The following is a 14579-nucleotide window of genomic DNA, read 5'->3' as shown; positions in this document are numbered from 1 at the left end:
CCGTACCGTTACGTAACGTAACGTACGTAACTTAACTACTACTACTTATTAGTTATTAATAGTTACGGTAACGTACGTATATATAATAATATATATATATATATATATATATATATATATATATATATATATATATAATTATAATATATATATATATTTATATATATATGTATTTATAATATATATATATATATTAAAAATATATATATATAAATATATATATATATATTATAATTAAACAGATCGAAAAATTAACGTGCTCGTAAGTTACTTGTGAAGTTTTATATCCTGTAATATATTCATTGCAACTCCTAAAATTTCATAGCGAGACAGATACATGAACCCGCCAGCAATTATTAATACATGTTTATCAGTCACACTAAATTTTTTACATGACCTCAGGCTTTTACGCACCCGTTCAAATGTGTCCAATTACTTTTCACTTATTCTTTCTTTTCCTGGCATAACATACTATTGGCTTTACACCAATCCCACGTTCTTTCTCTTCTTCCCCTAACCATACTCCTTCTCTAATCCCGCCGATAAACTTTACCATAACCAACTAAATATCATTCACTCTTTTAGGCACCTCACTCCCTCAGCTACGCACCTTACACATACCCACAGGCTGTGTCTGCAAGCATTCCGCCCAGTGCCATCTATAACCCTAAATATTACGCGCACTGTAGTTGTTCCTACCATCATCCATGATGGCTGTGGTAACGTTCTTCCCGGTGAACCCTTGAGCCCAAGCGGACTCGACGTTGAGGTCCAGCCTAGGCTTGCCTCCTGCTTGTCCTTCATTTTTCTGCGATTCACCAGAGTGTATACATGAGGTATAGGGGATCGCATTCGGCAGTCATACCATTCGACAGCTATACTACGATAGGGTCTCATTATTTTATCGATGATACAGCTTTTCCTGCCGACCAAGACTTTTTGTGTGTATGTGCACCTGCGTGCTTGTTTACCAACCTGCCTTCCGTGGATGTATAATTGCGTGCGTGCGTGCGTGCGTGCGTGCGTGCGTATGCACGTGTGTGGATATGTGCATGTGCAGGAAAGTATATACTCGCATGGGTGCGTGCAAGTTTGGACACATGTAATGCTTGCATACGCGCGCGCGTGCATGCGTGCGTGCATTCGTGTGTGCGTGCGAGTCAAGTAAGATTGTTGTATAAATATTAAGAACTATTGAGCACCATGATATTTATAATTTTTTTAGGATTTATATATATATATATATATATATATATATATTTTGCCTACACGCAATTCCTATTAAAATCATACTACTATAATGTACTTTCTACATCAACGAATGCACAATATTTCTTATGCACGTTTACAACCTATATTTAAACAAATGATAATAACTAATAATACTCACCAGATACCACTGATACTTAAAGTAGGGATCGGTAGGATTCTTCTCCTCCTTCAGCAGAGATTCTTCCAAATGTAATGGCTTATAACCGCGTTTCGTTCTCTTGAACCCCGTCAGCTGCGTCGCGAATTGTACCTGAATCATACAACATACACACGAACGGATGACATAAAGCAAAGACATTTAGTTTATCGGTGCGTTGGTTGGTTGGTTGGTTGGTTAGCTAGTTGGTTGGTTGGTTGGCTAGCTGACTGGCTCGCTACCTCTGCTTGGTTAGTTAGTTGGTTGGTTGGTTGGTCGGTCGGACGGTCGGTCGGTCGGTCGGTCGGTCGGTCGGTCGGTCGGTCGGTCGGTCGGTCGGTCGGTCGGTCGGTCCCGAACGTGCGGTCGTCGCCGGTCCGTGTTGTTGGTTGGTTGGTTTGGCTTTGGCTGGCTGGCTGATTGGTTGGTTGGTTGGTTGTTGTTCGTTTGGTTGGGTTGGTTGGTTGGTTGGTTGGTTGGTTGGTTCTGGTTGGTTTGGTTTTGGTTGGTTGTTGGTTGGTTGTTTTGGTTGGTTTGTTTGGTTGGTTGGTTGGCTTTGGGTGTTGGTTGGTTGGTTGGTTGGTTGCTTTTGGTTGGTTTGGTTTGTTGTTGGTTGGTGGTTTTTGGTTTGGTTGGTTGGTTGTGGTTGGTTGGTTGGTTTGGTTGGTTGTTGGTGGTTGGTTGGTCTTGGTTGGTTTGGTTGGTTGGTTTGTTGTTGGTTGGTTGGTTGGTTGGTTTGGTTGGTTTGGTTGGTTGGGTTGGTTGGTTGGTTGTTTGGTTGGTTGGTTTTGGTGTGGTTGGTTGGTTGGTTGGTTTGGTTGGTTGGTTGGTTGGTTGGTTGGTTGGTTGGTTTGGTTTGTTGGTTTTGGTTGGTTGGTTGGTGGTTGGTGGTTGGTTGGTTGTTGTTGGTTGTTTGGTGGTTGGTTGGTTGGTTGGTGGTGGTTGGTTGGTTGGTTGGTTGGTTGTTTGGTTGATTGGTTTGGTTGTTTGGTTGGTTGTTGGTTGGTTTGTTGGTTGTTGTTGTGGTTTGGTTGGTTTGTTGTTGGTTGGTTGTTGGTTTGGTTGGTTGGTTGGTTGATGGTTTGGTTGGTTGGTTGGTTGGTTGGTTGGTTGGTTGGTTGGTTGGTTGGTTGGTTGGTTGGTTGGTTGGTTGGTTGATTGATTGGTTAGTTAAGCAAAATACTGACGCGTCGCCATTGATATATTTTGGCTGATTTATCTGTTCGTTATTAATAACGCCTGTAATAATTATGCGCCGCCACGTGTTATCACGCGGCAATCTATCGTTGAAATATGACGTTTTATTTCCAGTCAACGGCCCGTGATTTATAGCGCGTAAACATCCTCACGCACTTCCTAACTCATCAATCATTCGACACGCAGGATATAGCTGCAAACATTTTCATTTCAACATTTAGCGAACACTAACGGGGTTGACCAAGTAATTTTTAAGTAGCTCAGCGTGCATGCGTATCAAAATCTCGTTGTTTGTAAAGGTACGTGATTTTGCGCTATTTATGTGAACAGTAATACTGCAGTGAAAGATTTACTGGGATTTCACCGAAATCAGATTTTGGTTCTAGTAACGTTGCCTGAGATTTGTTTGAGATGGTAGATATTAGATAGATATTATATTAATTAGAGATAAAAGATGTTTTATGCGACTATTTTGCAAATGTAGCGGCAGTAATACTAATAACATATTTGATTAATCCGTCTTTTGTTTATTTATGTACATATTTATGTAAAAGACGCATTGAGTCCGTGCGTGCGTGCTTGCGTGTGGGCGTGTGCGTGCGTACGTGAGAGGGTAGGTACGTGAGCGCGTGCGCGCGTGCGTGTGTTATTTCGGATAAGGTTGGTGTCACTATTTAGACATGAGGTTAAGCGTAAATCTATGCTGTGTATTATCTGCTAGATTAAGTGTAGATCATGGCTACTCACATACATCAGTCGACTAAGAGTTATATTCGCTCGAGCCTGCATATGTATCATCACCCTATCCCTACCTAGCTTGTTTAAACCAAGTTGACTGTCTAGAGTCTAGAATGAAAGGCGGGAAAGGGCGGGAAGATTGGCAGTGTCAATAATAATTTACAGGTCGCTTCTATTATAAGTACGTTTGTTCAGAGTTGCAGCAAACTTTTCGATTGATGCAAGTTGCACCCAGAATCATCAGCATCCCTCACATTCTGACGATGACGTTGAATATCTGCTTCTGATTGAGCCTTGGATCAGCAACCATGCATGTGCTTATTCAGGATTAGCAGGGAAACAACATAAAACTGCTGATAATTCACTTCCGTCATCACGGCTTGAGCACAATACATCTATTATCACCAATGACAATGCAATGAGTAGGATTTTTTTTAAATGAATGACACGGCGTCGTGAAACAATATACTGTAGTCTGTACTAGTAAGTCGATATATAAATGAGTGACGTTCTGCAGGGATATATGGAGAAAAGTCTATCCGAACAATCTTTGTGGCTGATTGGTGAATTTGTAAATTTACAAATTCACATGCTTTTACATTTATGTAAAAGGGAGATTTAACCTGATGCGAACTAAAGTCACATGTGTATAGTGGGGGCCTGAATTAATCTAAAAAACTACCTGGGCTTAAAAACAGGTGTCTAAGCTTACAGATTCAATACACGGAAATGTGAAAACAAAGCACGTCACACACACACACACACACACACACACACACACACACACACACACACACATGATTACTATACGCTATACCATGAAAACTTGGTATCTTTACTCCGCCTCCCTCTAGACGGAAACATGGATTTTAAATTCACACACACACACACACACACACACACACACACACACACACACACTCACGCACACATGATTACAATAGGTGCTGCAAGGCTATACATTGGTTTCACGTTTCCTTAATCTCGCTTGTGTCTCATTTCAGCTTCGGGTAAATTAATCCTACCAAGAGCGTATAAAGGTGGCAAAAATTCCTAAGATTTTTTAAACCTGTGCTTCTTCACGGCTAAACTAAGATCAAATTTGAGTTTTACGTGACAATATTGCTAGCACTCTTTTCTGACGAAGCCAAAGCTTCTATCTAGGTAGAACCTATAGATTATAGAGATACTAACCAAGGGGTTGCTCTTTAGTTTTCTGTGGTGCGGGATGCTTCGACGCATGCGCGCATGAGGCAGGGCTCGGTGCACGAAATGGAATTCCCTCTTTGAGCGCAATACCTGAAAAAGTTAGGTGATTAAATTATAATTACGTCTGCCTAGCTAGGCTGTTCTTCCGACTATTCATTCTGTCTGTCTGTCTGTCTATTTATATGGATTCGAATATATTCATATTTTTAACATACGATTTATTATTATATAAAATGGCATAATTATATATACATTAAATTGCATTATTTGTCATATTAACCAATTAATAGTAAATTCATTAACGAAGAAGTGACCGATTCGATGGCTGTATATAGTCCATTTTTCCTCTATCGCATATCTACCAATTTACGACCGACCATGTAAAAAACTAAATCTTATATTAACGTTCCATAAGTAAATATTTATTAATTTTAATAAACGCGATTTTGAATAGAAGCCACGGGTATACGAGAAAGACTTGTAATGAGAATGTCGCATTGGAATAAGAGTTGAGCGAAGCGAGGGCGATGAGATTCTAAACGTCTATAATTATGGATCATTATGGCCACATGCTACTGATATTTCAGTCCTGAATGTATGATATCAGATGCGCTTACAGTTAGTCGCTCTGGTCCCTGGGGCATCATTATACACAATTCCCACTATATTGACGAAATGGCCTCATATAATTAATGTGTGGTAAGCATAAAGATCGCTGCGTAGGTTAGACACAGCTCTGCCGCAGGGGCTGCTGCGTGGGTTAGACACTGCTGTGACCAAGGGGCTGCTGCGTGAGTTAGATGCAGCTGTGACGCAGGGGCTGCTGCGTGAGTTAGATGCAGCTGTGACGCAGGGGCTGCTGCGTGAGTTAGATACAGCTGTGACGCAGGGGCTGCTGCGTGGGTTAGACACCGATGTGACGCAGGGGCTGCTGCGTGAGTTGGATACAGCCGTGACGCAGGGGCTGCTGCGTGAGTTAGATACAGCTGTGACGCAAGGGCTGCTGCGTTGGTTAGATGCAGCTATGATGCAGGGGGTGCTGCGTTGGTTAGATACCGCTGTGACCTGGAGGCTGTTGCGTTGGTTAGACACAGCTGTGATGCAGGGGCTGCTGCGTGGGTTAGACACCGCTGTGACGCAGCGGTTGCTGCTTGGGTTATAGACACCGCTGTGACGCAGGGGTTGCTGCTACGTGGGTTAGACACTGATGTGACCCAAGGGCTGCTGCGTTGGTTAGACACCGCTGTGACGCAGGGATTGCTGCTGCGTAGGTTAGACACCGCTGTGATGCAGAGATTGCTGCTGCGTGGGTTAGATACTGCTGTGACCCAAGGGCTGCTGCGTTGGTTAGACACAGCTGTGATGCAGGAGTTATTGCTGCGTTGTTTAGTCATCGCTGTGCTCAGGGTTTCTTAATTAGGTCGGTTAGGCGCAGACCTGATTCAGGTTCTGATATGATAACCGATTAATTTATGGCGAGTACTAAATGGTAGCCACCGGTACCTATTACGCTGGTAGGGACAAGTGGAAATATGACATTTCTATGGTATGATGAGTAAATAAAATAGTACTGGTAACTATTTCATATTGACAGAATTGAGAATTGGCATAACTCTAAATGTAAAAGGTAAATGTCTATAAAAAATCTATGTATAGAATAACGATAAGGATACGGGTAGTACCTTGTTTTTCAATGTCAGAAATAAAGGAAAAGAATTCCGAGTAAACAAATTCATATCGTTTAATACGTGTGAATTTAGGCTGGTGAAGCGTAATCAGCAATGCAGATCTATGCATATTACTATGCTTTTAAGTGTAGGTACTAGAAACTAACTGAATTAGTCGATCCTTGTTGAGTTGGCTGTAGTCGAGACACTGTTCACACGCTTTGGCTATCATTTATGATCTCGGATTTAATGATTCTCAAATGATTCTCGGATTTAATGCTTCTCAGATGATTCGCGGATTGATTAAATTATGATTCGAGACTGCATGATGTGATAAAATGGACCATGTGCATGTGGGCAGAAATTTCCACTTACAGCTTAATTTTAGCTTACATGTAATAAGGGTATAATACTTTTTTATTTATACAAGCCCGTGTATATTATAATATGTCTGTACTCATATTTGTGTGACTCTAACGCATGCACGCATATGCATATAAAATATATCGTGTTCTATATCAGACTACACTGAAAGCTGCTTGGCAAAATTACCCCTTCATTTAACCTCCTAATATTCCCTACGAGGATGTTAGATTTGCTTAATTTTCTTGCAAGACAAACAAACACGAACTTGTCTAATCAGAACATGGTGCAACATGCCAGGTTGAATGCGCCAACGGGAACACCATTCCTTGAGGCAATGCGGATTTTACGCAATGCAGGTGCATACGCGTACCTTCGTTTCCTTCAGCGTAGAAGATGGCGTTTTACCACAGACGCGATTCACACAATATTCGAGCAGCGAACTGATCATTGTAGCTCCTTAGAGCTCGCCTTAGCTTAACGCTAATCATATTCCATTTAGTATAACCCTCTCCACCGCTACGGCATTGGCCGGATTCATTTTCATGAAGCTTTCGGAATTTAAACTAATCATGTGACTTTAAGAATCAATTGGATTTTAGTAAACGATCTTGTTTACCTGAACTCGGTCAACATCGTGAATGTTCGAACAAAAATCTGAGTGAGAAAACGTCTATTAACATGACATTATATGCATGCCATTGACATTGTATATTCTAGAGCTTGGTTATGATCCATGCGAAAGACATGGGGTCGCGATGCTAATCATAATGTTACCAGGGGCATTCGCGCAGGTTCTCCACACAAATGCTCTCGTACTCGTACGTATACTCGCCTCTGTATGTACAGCCTAATCAATAACGTTGCTAGGGCAACGCGAGTTATCCGCAGCGTCGAGAAAATCTATACCGGTTAATCACATAGCGGCCATCTATGGATCGCCTATTTATGCCACAGCGTAACCGCGGCGTTCTACATGCCATATGGAGGTTGCCCAGCTACATTCTCTCTATCGTCTATACGCACCTAAGCTAATACATCTCTTCTCCATGTATAATCATACATCGCACAGCTATGATAGTTACAGTCATATACAGCTAACGCTGATATCAAGGAGAGAGTAATGTAACGGCCGTGTTGAGTGGTTAAAGGATAGCAGGGTTACGGTGTAAGCGTGTTAAAACGACGAAGGTTGACATCACATATTCATCGATGGAAGACAGCCGTTAGCAGCCTAATCTCGTTATCAATTCTTCCGAATTCTAGCCATACATACCGGTCCGAGGTTTGTGAATCCGCTCCTCTCTGCGACCATATTGGCCATTTCGTTTCCTCCATCTTCGTTGAGTTTAACAAGAAAGCTATTCGTGAAGACTTCGCTGCCGCTGCATTCTATCACGACTACACTAACGGCGACAATTACACACGTCCATATTTGCAGCCATCCTCTTTCCATATTTATATTGTCGAATTCGTGTTTTTGTTTAGTCTAAATCCGTGATGTTCGTCTACCGTCGTTCCATATGCAAGAATAGAAATTTCCGAGCGGAGTACCAGCGAAAACAAGATGCTTATTGCTGGTACGTCGCGCATGTGCCGACGTCATTGCTGACGTCATCACCTGCGCGCGAGCATTCGGGAGCGCGGGAGCGCGGGAGCGCGTGCGAGTGCTAATGTGTAACCAGCTGCGTACGCGATGCCTGCGTACGCCTGTTTGTTGCGAAAAAACCTATTCAGAAATGCGTGCATACGTATAGCGATCATTCTATTTATATTATATAAAGGTTTCGCATAACTATTTCCTCTGTTATTCTCCGAGAGTGTGCATGAAATAGCAGTAAGACATATATCGCCATTTTACAAATGGCGATGCACGGCTAATGTGGGTAGTAGCCTCGCGAGAGATCTTTTGTTAGACTGACTGTGCGCAATAGATGATACAAGAGAATAGTTTGTGTGGTGAAATGCGTGCGTGCGGGTGTGCGTTAATTTGTGCGTGCTTTAATTTTATGTTTAGCGGGGAGACGTAGTGTGTGTGTGTGGTGTGTGTGTGTGTGTGTGTGTGTGTGTGCGTGGTGCGTGCGTGAGTGCGTGCGTGTGCGTGTTGCGTGTGCGTGTGGTGGGTGTGCCAGGAGTGTGCGTGTGCATGTGCATGTGCGTGTGCGTGTATGTGTGTGCGCGCCCGTGTGTTTGTAAATTGGTATATATGTGTGTGCGTGGGTGCGCGTGTGATTGTGCGTGCGCATGCCCGTATGTGTGTGAATGCGGTGTGTGCGTGCGTGCGCGCGTGTGTGTGATGTGTGTGTGCGCGCGTGTGTTCAAATATTTGACAGCGGGAGGTGTAACCGTGCCCGCCGCCGTCCACTGACTTTCAAGAAAATATATCTTCAAAACTACTCAATGCATTTTTTTTAAGAATTTGACTTATTATTGATGCTTCTAACCAGAATAATATTTTCAAAAATAATATCTAAATAAGTGAAATTGTACTATGAAATCACCCCATTCCCCTTCTTTTTTTTTATTATATGTCATTTTAAGGTAAAATGTCCAATTTTATATATATTTAGATAACAAATATTGATATATGACTCGAGTCTAAATTTCAGTATTTTTGATTTACTGTCAATACATCCCCAAATAAAAGTGACAGATAAAGGGTTAAACCGCCATCCTCAAATCGGACTCCACTCAAACTCGTCTGGAGGACGGGTAATAGCTAATAGTAATATATATATATATATATATATATATATATATATAAATTATAAATATTAATAGTAATATTAAATATATATATATATATAGCCAATACTACGTACGTTGTTGGTTTAACGGTGGGGAATCATTTCCTATCTAAAATATTTTATAGATTATATTATAATAATATATAAATCTTAGCTAAATGTTCTCGCCAGACACTAGGCACACACTAAACGGGGAACAATGGGCTTTAATATGGAAAAACTTTGGTTTTTACAACTGCTACTGATCATAACAACGCACAAATAGAACGAGTTACTATTTTCCGAATGCGAACAAATTTCTAGTTGTGATATATAATAGCAAATCACAATTAAAGCCCGTTTCCAGAAACGTTGTAAAGTTAGGATTAATGTTAATGCTAAGATAACACTTACGACTACTGCTACGAGAATAGCGCTGGCAGAAACGTATCGCAGCTACTATAGAAATCTTACGATAACAGGAACTGGGAAATTTTCTCTCACATGACTGCTCATTATATAATAAATTATATATGACAGTCGTGTCGACCACAGAATCCGAAAGCAGCGGTATGATATCAAATTACCAAGATCCAAGATTTGCCGTGGCTGCGATGCATTTCTGTCAACTCTCGTGACATTATATAGCGAGGCTCGTGAGCTCGTGTAATAGGCACGTGTGATCGTATAGGGTGTGACCAGGTTCGTGTACAACAGATACGTGTGCAAATAGCACTTAAGCCACAAACAGTATAATTAATGCTATAACCACTGAATTACTACGGTAACTCTATTCTTTAATAAACAGCATCAACATAATAAACACATATACAGTACATATCTTATACACCAGGCACATACAGACAAGCGACTGGTTTACAAATGCAGTACATATTTACGAGCGTGGAGTTCTGCAGATCGCAGGCAGGTCCTGGCGGGTCCTCAGTCAGTGATGTCCAGCAGCGACGGTAGCGTGGTGATCCCCAGCAGGTGAGATCAGCGGAACCTGTGGGCTGACATTGTCGGGAGCTGTCAGGCACCGTGGAACCGTGTCTGTCTTCTTGTCGAAACTGTTCGTTATTTATACAACTGGAGGAATGCATGGCCTGAGCGTGGTCAATGCCTTGTTGCGTGCGGATGGTGCAATCCTGTGTCCTTCTCCAGAATTTTATGGCAAATGAAAGTGAGACTTCCTTCTCTAGCGTGAGAACGGCGGTCGGAGTCTTTGTAGATATGGTGGAAGCGTCGATGGGAGTTTCTCGAAGCCTCGTCGGGTAGCCTTCTATTGGTACTAAAGTGTCATCGGCACGCTTTGTGCCATACCGCTGCTGCCACGTGCACGCGACGTGTTCGGCTCGCCAATGCTGAAGGTATGGCACAGATTTGACCCTGGTTGGGTTGTGCGACACCGGTGTTAGAGGTCCCGCTGTGTCACGCACGCCCGGCGTGCGCGGCTTGTCATAAGACTCGTAGCAGTCGTCTCCTTGAGCGGGTCGTAATTTTTACTCGTGTTCTAGTGACTCAGTTTCTTGGGATATTCGTGGTGCAACTTTCACCTGTTACCTTGACTGACATTTGTCAACTAAAATAACCATGACGTTATGCTACGTTAAGCGACCCGTGTCGCTGGGTTTTTATACTAGGTTAATTAATTCGATATCTACGTCACTACACTTAACATATGGATAGTAAGTGCTATCTTTGAATTAACATTCGCCTTGCCTTACGGTCTTACGGTGTTCAGAGCTACAGGCCCTTAGCTATCATGTTCTGTTTCGGAAACATAAACAATTAAATGTATGAACCCATATATATATATATATATATATATATATATATATATATATATATATATATATTATACCTATTGCGGTATTTCGTTCCATGTAACCAGAAGTAGATAATAGGGAACAAAAGACAGATACTAACGACTCTTGCGCCCTCGGCGATGCGGTGTGGCTCGCTGAGTTAATCTTTGAACTATTTACAGCTGCCTTTTGTTTCCAGTTAGGCGGTTTACACATTCAGTTTGCTGGCAACATAATGGAAAATCGTGTCGTACGTTTTAGTCTGTATCTCCGGATTGCGGGTGTATACGAGGAAACGATTTCGCACGATGCTAGGCGAATGTACTGTGTACGATTTGTACAAGTTGGTTGAGTTACGCGTAGTAAATCGTAGGTATTCTAAGACTAGTAAATGACGAATTTCCCTTGTTTATTGAAGTCACACTCCTTCTCTTTGCTATCATCTACTCCTGATGTAACGGAATTAAAATGTAACACATAGCATATAGCATGGTGGCGCCATCTTCAGTATCATTTTTAATATTTCTGTGAGCGCATGCGTGATACAAAACTGCAGGAGAAAATTACCTTTAACGCTCATATTGTATTTCGCTCATTAATTTAGGAAAATAGTTTGAATTGCTACTGCATGCGCGACACACAATAGTAGCATTAGAGTTTTCCATTACTACACCACACTTCCATTACAGTGCTAGAGGATGAAACGTATTATAAAATAATCATCCATTACGTATTACGTTTAAATATAAAATTTCAACTCTAGCGACCCACTTCTAATGTTAAAATGATCAGTCTTATTTGCATGATCATTATTGATTTCCGATTAGCTATAACTCCGAGTTACTTAATGACATTGCTTGATATGTCGTGTTTCACGGGACATGCACGCACATGCACGCATGCGCTCGCGCACATGCCTAAGCACCAGTCGCATGGTAACAGGTCATGGGCGCGCACAATCACACTATACTCCAGCTCACCGTCGCTCTCTACCTGTTACTACGATGCGACGACACAATGCGATAGCCACGTTGTGCGCGGTACCATACCACTTATATTTCGTTCGCATGAATGTCTAACAGCAGCAGGGTTAGTTGTCTGGGGAATACGACGCGCACATCCTAATAACAATCAACACGAATGCCTGTTGCTGACAAGTCCACGCCGTATCTCAATAGGATAAACGACAACAACAATGACGACGCCGACGACGACGACGAAGGTGCCTGTCGCTGAATAGCGAACAGTGGGTGATAATCTTCATTAACATTTGCGCACTGGCGTATATTGCGTCATGTACGCGCATAGCGTCGACGACGTAAAAGCACTTGGTCAATTGTAGCCACCTGCCGATGCATGCAGTCGACTCCCTCCGCATCTTACGATCGTGTAAGGAGCACGGATGGAGCGCAAAAACGACGCAGTGCGCACACGTAGTCTCGAATCGATATCACGTTGAGTGCGGCGTCACTCGGCGGTTGCCTACATGCATGCGCAAAGACTCGCGTAGTTCTTATGTGAAGTGCACGTGTGCCGCTGAGCGGATTTCGGTGAATGGCTATAACTACGTGCTCAAGGACACGCGCACGTGCGGATTAAATGAAACGGAATCGTGATTGTCACAAAAGGTGAGTGAGTGGGTGAGCGAGTGCATGAGTGAGTGAGTGAGTGAGTGAGTGAGTGAGTGAGTGAGTGAGTGAGTGAGTGAGTGAGTGAGTGAGTGAGTGAGTGAGTGAGCGAATGACAGGCCTTAGGCGCAAAGGACCTGCGACCTTTGTTCCTGCAACTCCGAATAGCCGATTCTAGAATGCGCGGTAAAAGATTTCTGGTGAAATCGCTAAGCGCTATGCGAGAAGCGTGCTAACTGCAACCCGTTAGCCGATTCGGTCGCTTGCGACGAGTTGCAAAAATCAATGGTTGTTTTGATTTTGAGACGACTGTCGCTCCCAATCGCTCGCAAAATCTGCCTACTAGAATTGCTTCGAAATCGCAGTGTGTGCGCAACGCGGTGACACGATTGACCGATCGCTTGGCCGGTTGCAGGTTGACAGGCGACAGAGGACAACGAACATAAATGGCAGGTCTGCCGGGCTACGACTTAAATGAGTGAGGTGAGTGAGTGAGTGAGTTGAGTGACAGTGAGTGAGATGAGTGAGTGGAGTGAGTGGGTAGAGATGAGGTGAGTGAGTGAATGGAGTGAGTGAGTGAGGTGAGTGAGAGTGAGGTGAGTGAGTGAGTGAGTGAGTGAGTGAGTAAGTGAGTGAGTGAGTGACGTGAGTGGTGCGTGAGTGAAGTGAGTGAGTGAGTGAGTGAGTGAGTGAGTGAGTGAGTGAGTGAGTGAGTGAGTGAGTGAGTGAGTGATGCGAGGTGAGTAGTAGGTGAGTGAGTGAGTGAGTGGAGTGAGTGAAGTGAGTAAGTGAGTGAGTGAGCTTAGTGAGTGAGTGAGTGAGTGAGTGAGTGAGTGAGTGAGATGAGTGAGTGAGTGGTGGTGAGTGAGGGCGAGCGAGCGAGCGAGCTGAGTGCAGTGAGTGGGTGAGTGAGTGGGAGTGGAGGGTGAGTGATGAGATGGGAGTGAGTGATGTGCGTGGTGAGCTGAGTGGAGTGGGTAAGTGAGATGTGAGAGTGAGTGAGTGTGAGTGAGTTGGAGTGCAGTGAGCCTGAAGTGAGCGTACGTGAGTGAGTGAAGTGAGTCGAGTGAGTGAGTGAGATGAGTGAGTGTGAGTGGAGTGATGTGAGTGCAGTGAGTGAGTGACTGAGGCTGAAGTAGTGAGTGAGTGAGTGAGTGAGTGAGTGAGTGAGTGAGTGAGTGAGTGAGTGAGTGAGTGAGTGAGTGAGTGAGTGAGTGAGTGAGTGGGAGTGATGGAGAAAGAGAGGGTGGGAGGGAGATGTGCGAGAGAGGTGTTGGTCTCTCTTTACCTCTCTTTGTGTGCGCGTACGTTCGTACGTAGCGTGTGTGAGTGTGTATGTGTGTGTGTGTGTGTGTGTGTGTGTGTGTGTGTGTGTGTGTGTGTGTGTGTGTGTGTGTGCGTGCGTGCGTGCGTGCGCGTGTGTGTGTGTGTGTGTGTGTGTGAGAGTTTATATATATGTGTGTGTGGGGGGGGGGGGGCGTGTGTGTGTGCAGTCAGACAGCGAAGCAAACAGTGATAGGAAGAATAGAGAGGGGGAAACGAAAGGAAGCTGCGTAGACCAGTAAGTACCAGGTAAAAACAACCAAATAAATTTCACGAACGTGAAGAAAAGGCGTATGCCGCAGTCACAACCGGATTTACGAGGAAATATTTTGCAACGCGTGGTAAGGATGGTGCGATCATCTAGACACAGGGCCGGACTGGCGATTACGGAGCACCGGGAGTTTTCCCGGTGAACTGGCCTGCTAAGTGGCTTGCCCCCCCCCCACCAAAAAAATGCGGGCCTGCAGGCCATATTATAGGGTTCATATTATATCTTTGTTTTATTTGAGGTT

At 43.4% G+C, this 14579-nt stretch overlaps 1 protein-coding gene across 1 annotated transcript in view; it reads right to left on the bottom strand.

The window, feature by feature from the left end:
• LOC106817853 (neuroendocrine convertase 2-like) overlaps positions 1 to 8143 on the bottom strand; it is a 21932-nt gene extending 13789 nt beyond the window's left edge. Inside the window, 4 exon segments of the mRNA XM_014822563.1 lie at positions 700 to 808; positions 1391 to 1522; positions 4538 to 4642; positions 7859 to 8143. Coding sequence (XP_014678049.1) covers positions 700 to 808; positions 1391 to 1522; positions 4538 to 4642; positions 7859 to 8038 — 526 coding nt within the window. The 5' untranslated portion in view covers positions 8039 to 8143.
• Between the last annotated feature and the right edge of the window lie 6436 nt (positions 8144 to 14579).

The sequence above is a fragment of the Priapulus caudatus genome, unplaced genomic scaffold (genome assembly GCF_000485595.1).
Source record: "Priapulus caudatus unplaced genomic scaffold, Priapulus_caudatus-5.0.1 Scaffold35, whole genome shotgun sequence".
Lineage (NCBI taxonomy): Eukaryota > Metazoa > Priapulida > Priapulimorpha > Priapulimorphida > Priapulidae > Priapulus > Priapulus caudatus.
Note: the sequence above shows the minus strand (reverse complement) of the source record. Positions and strands in the feature narration are given on the sequence as shown.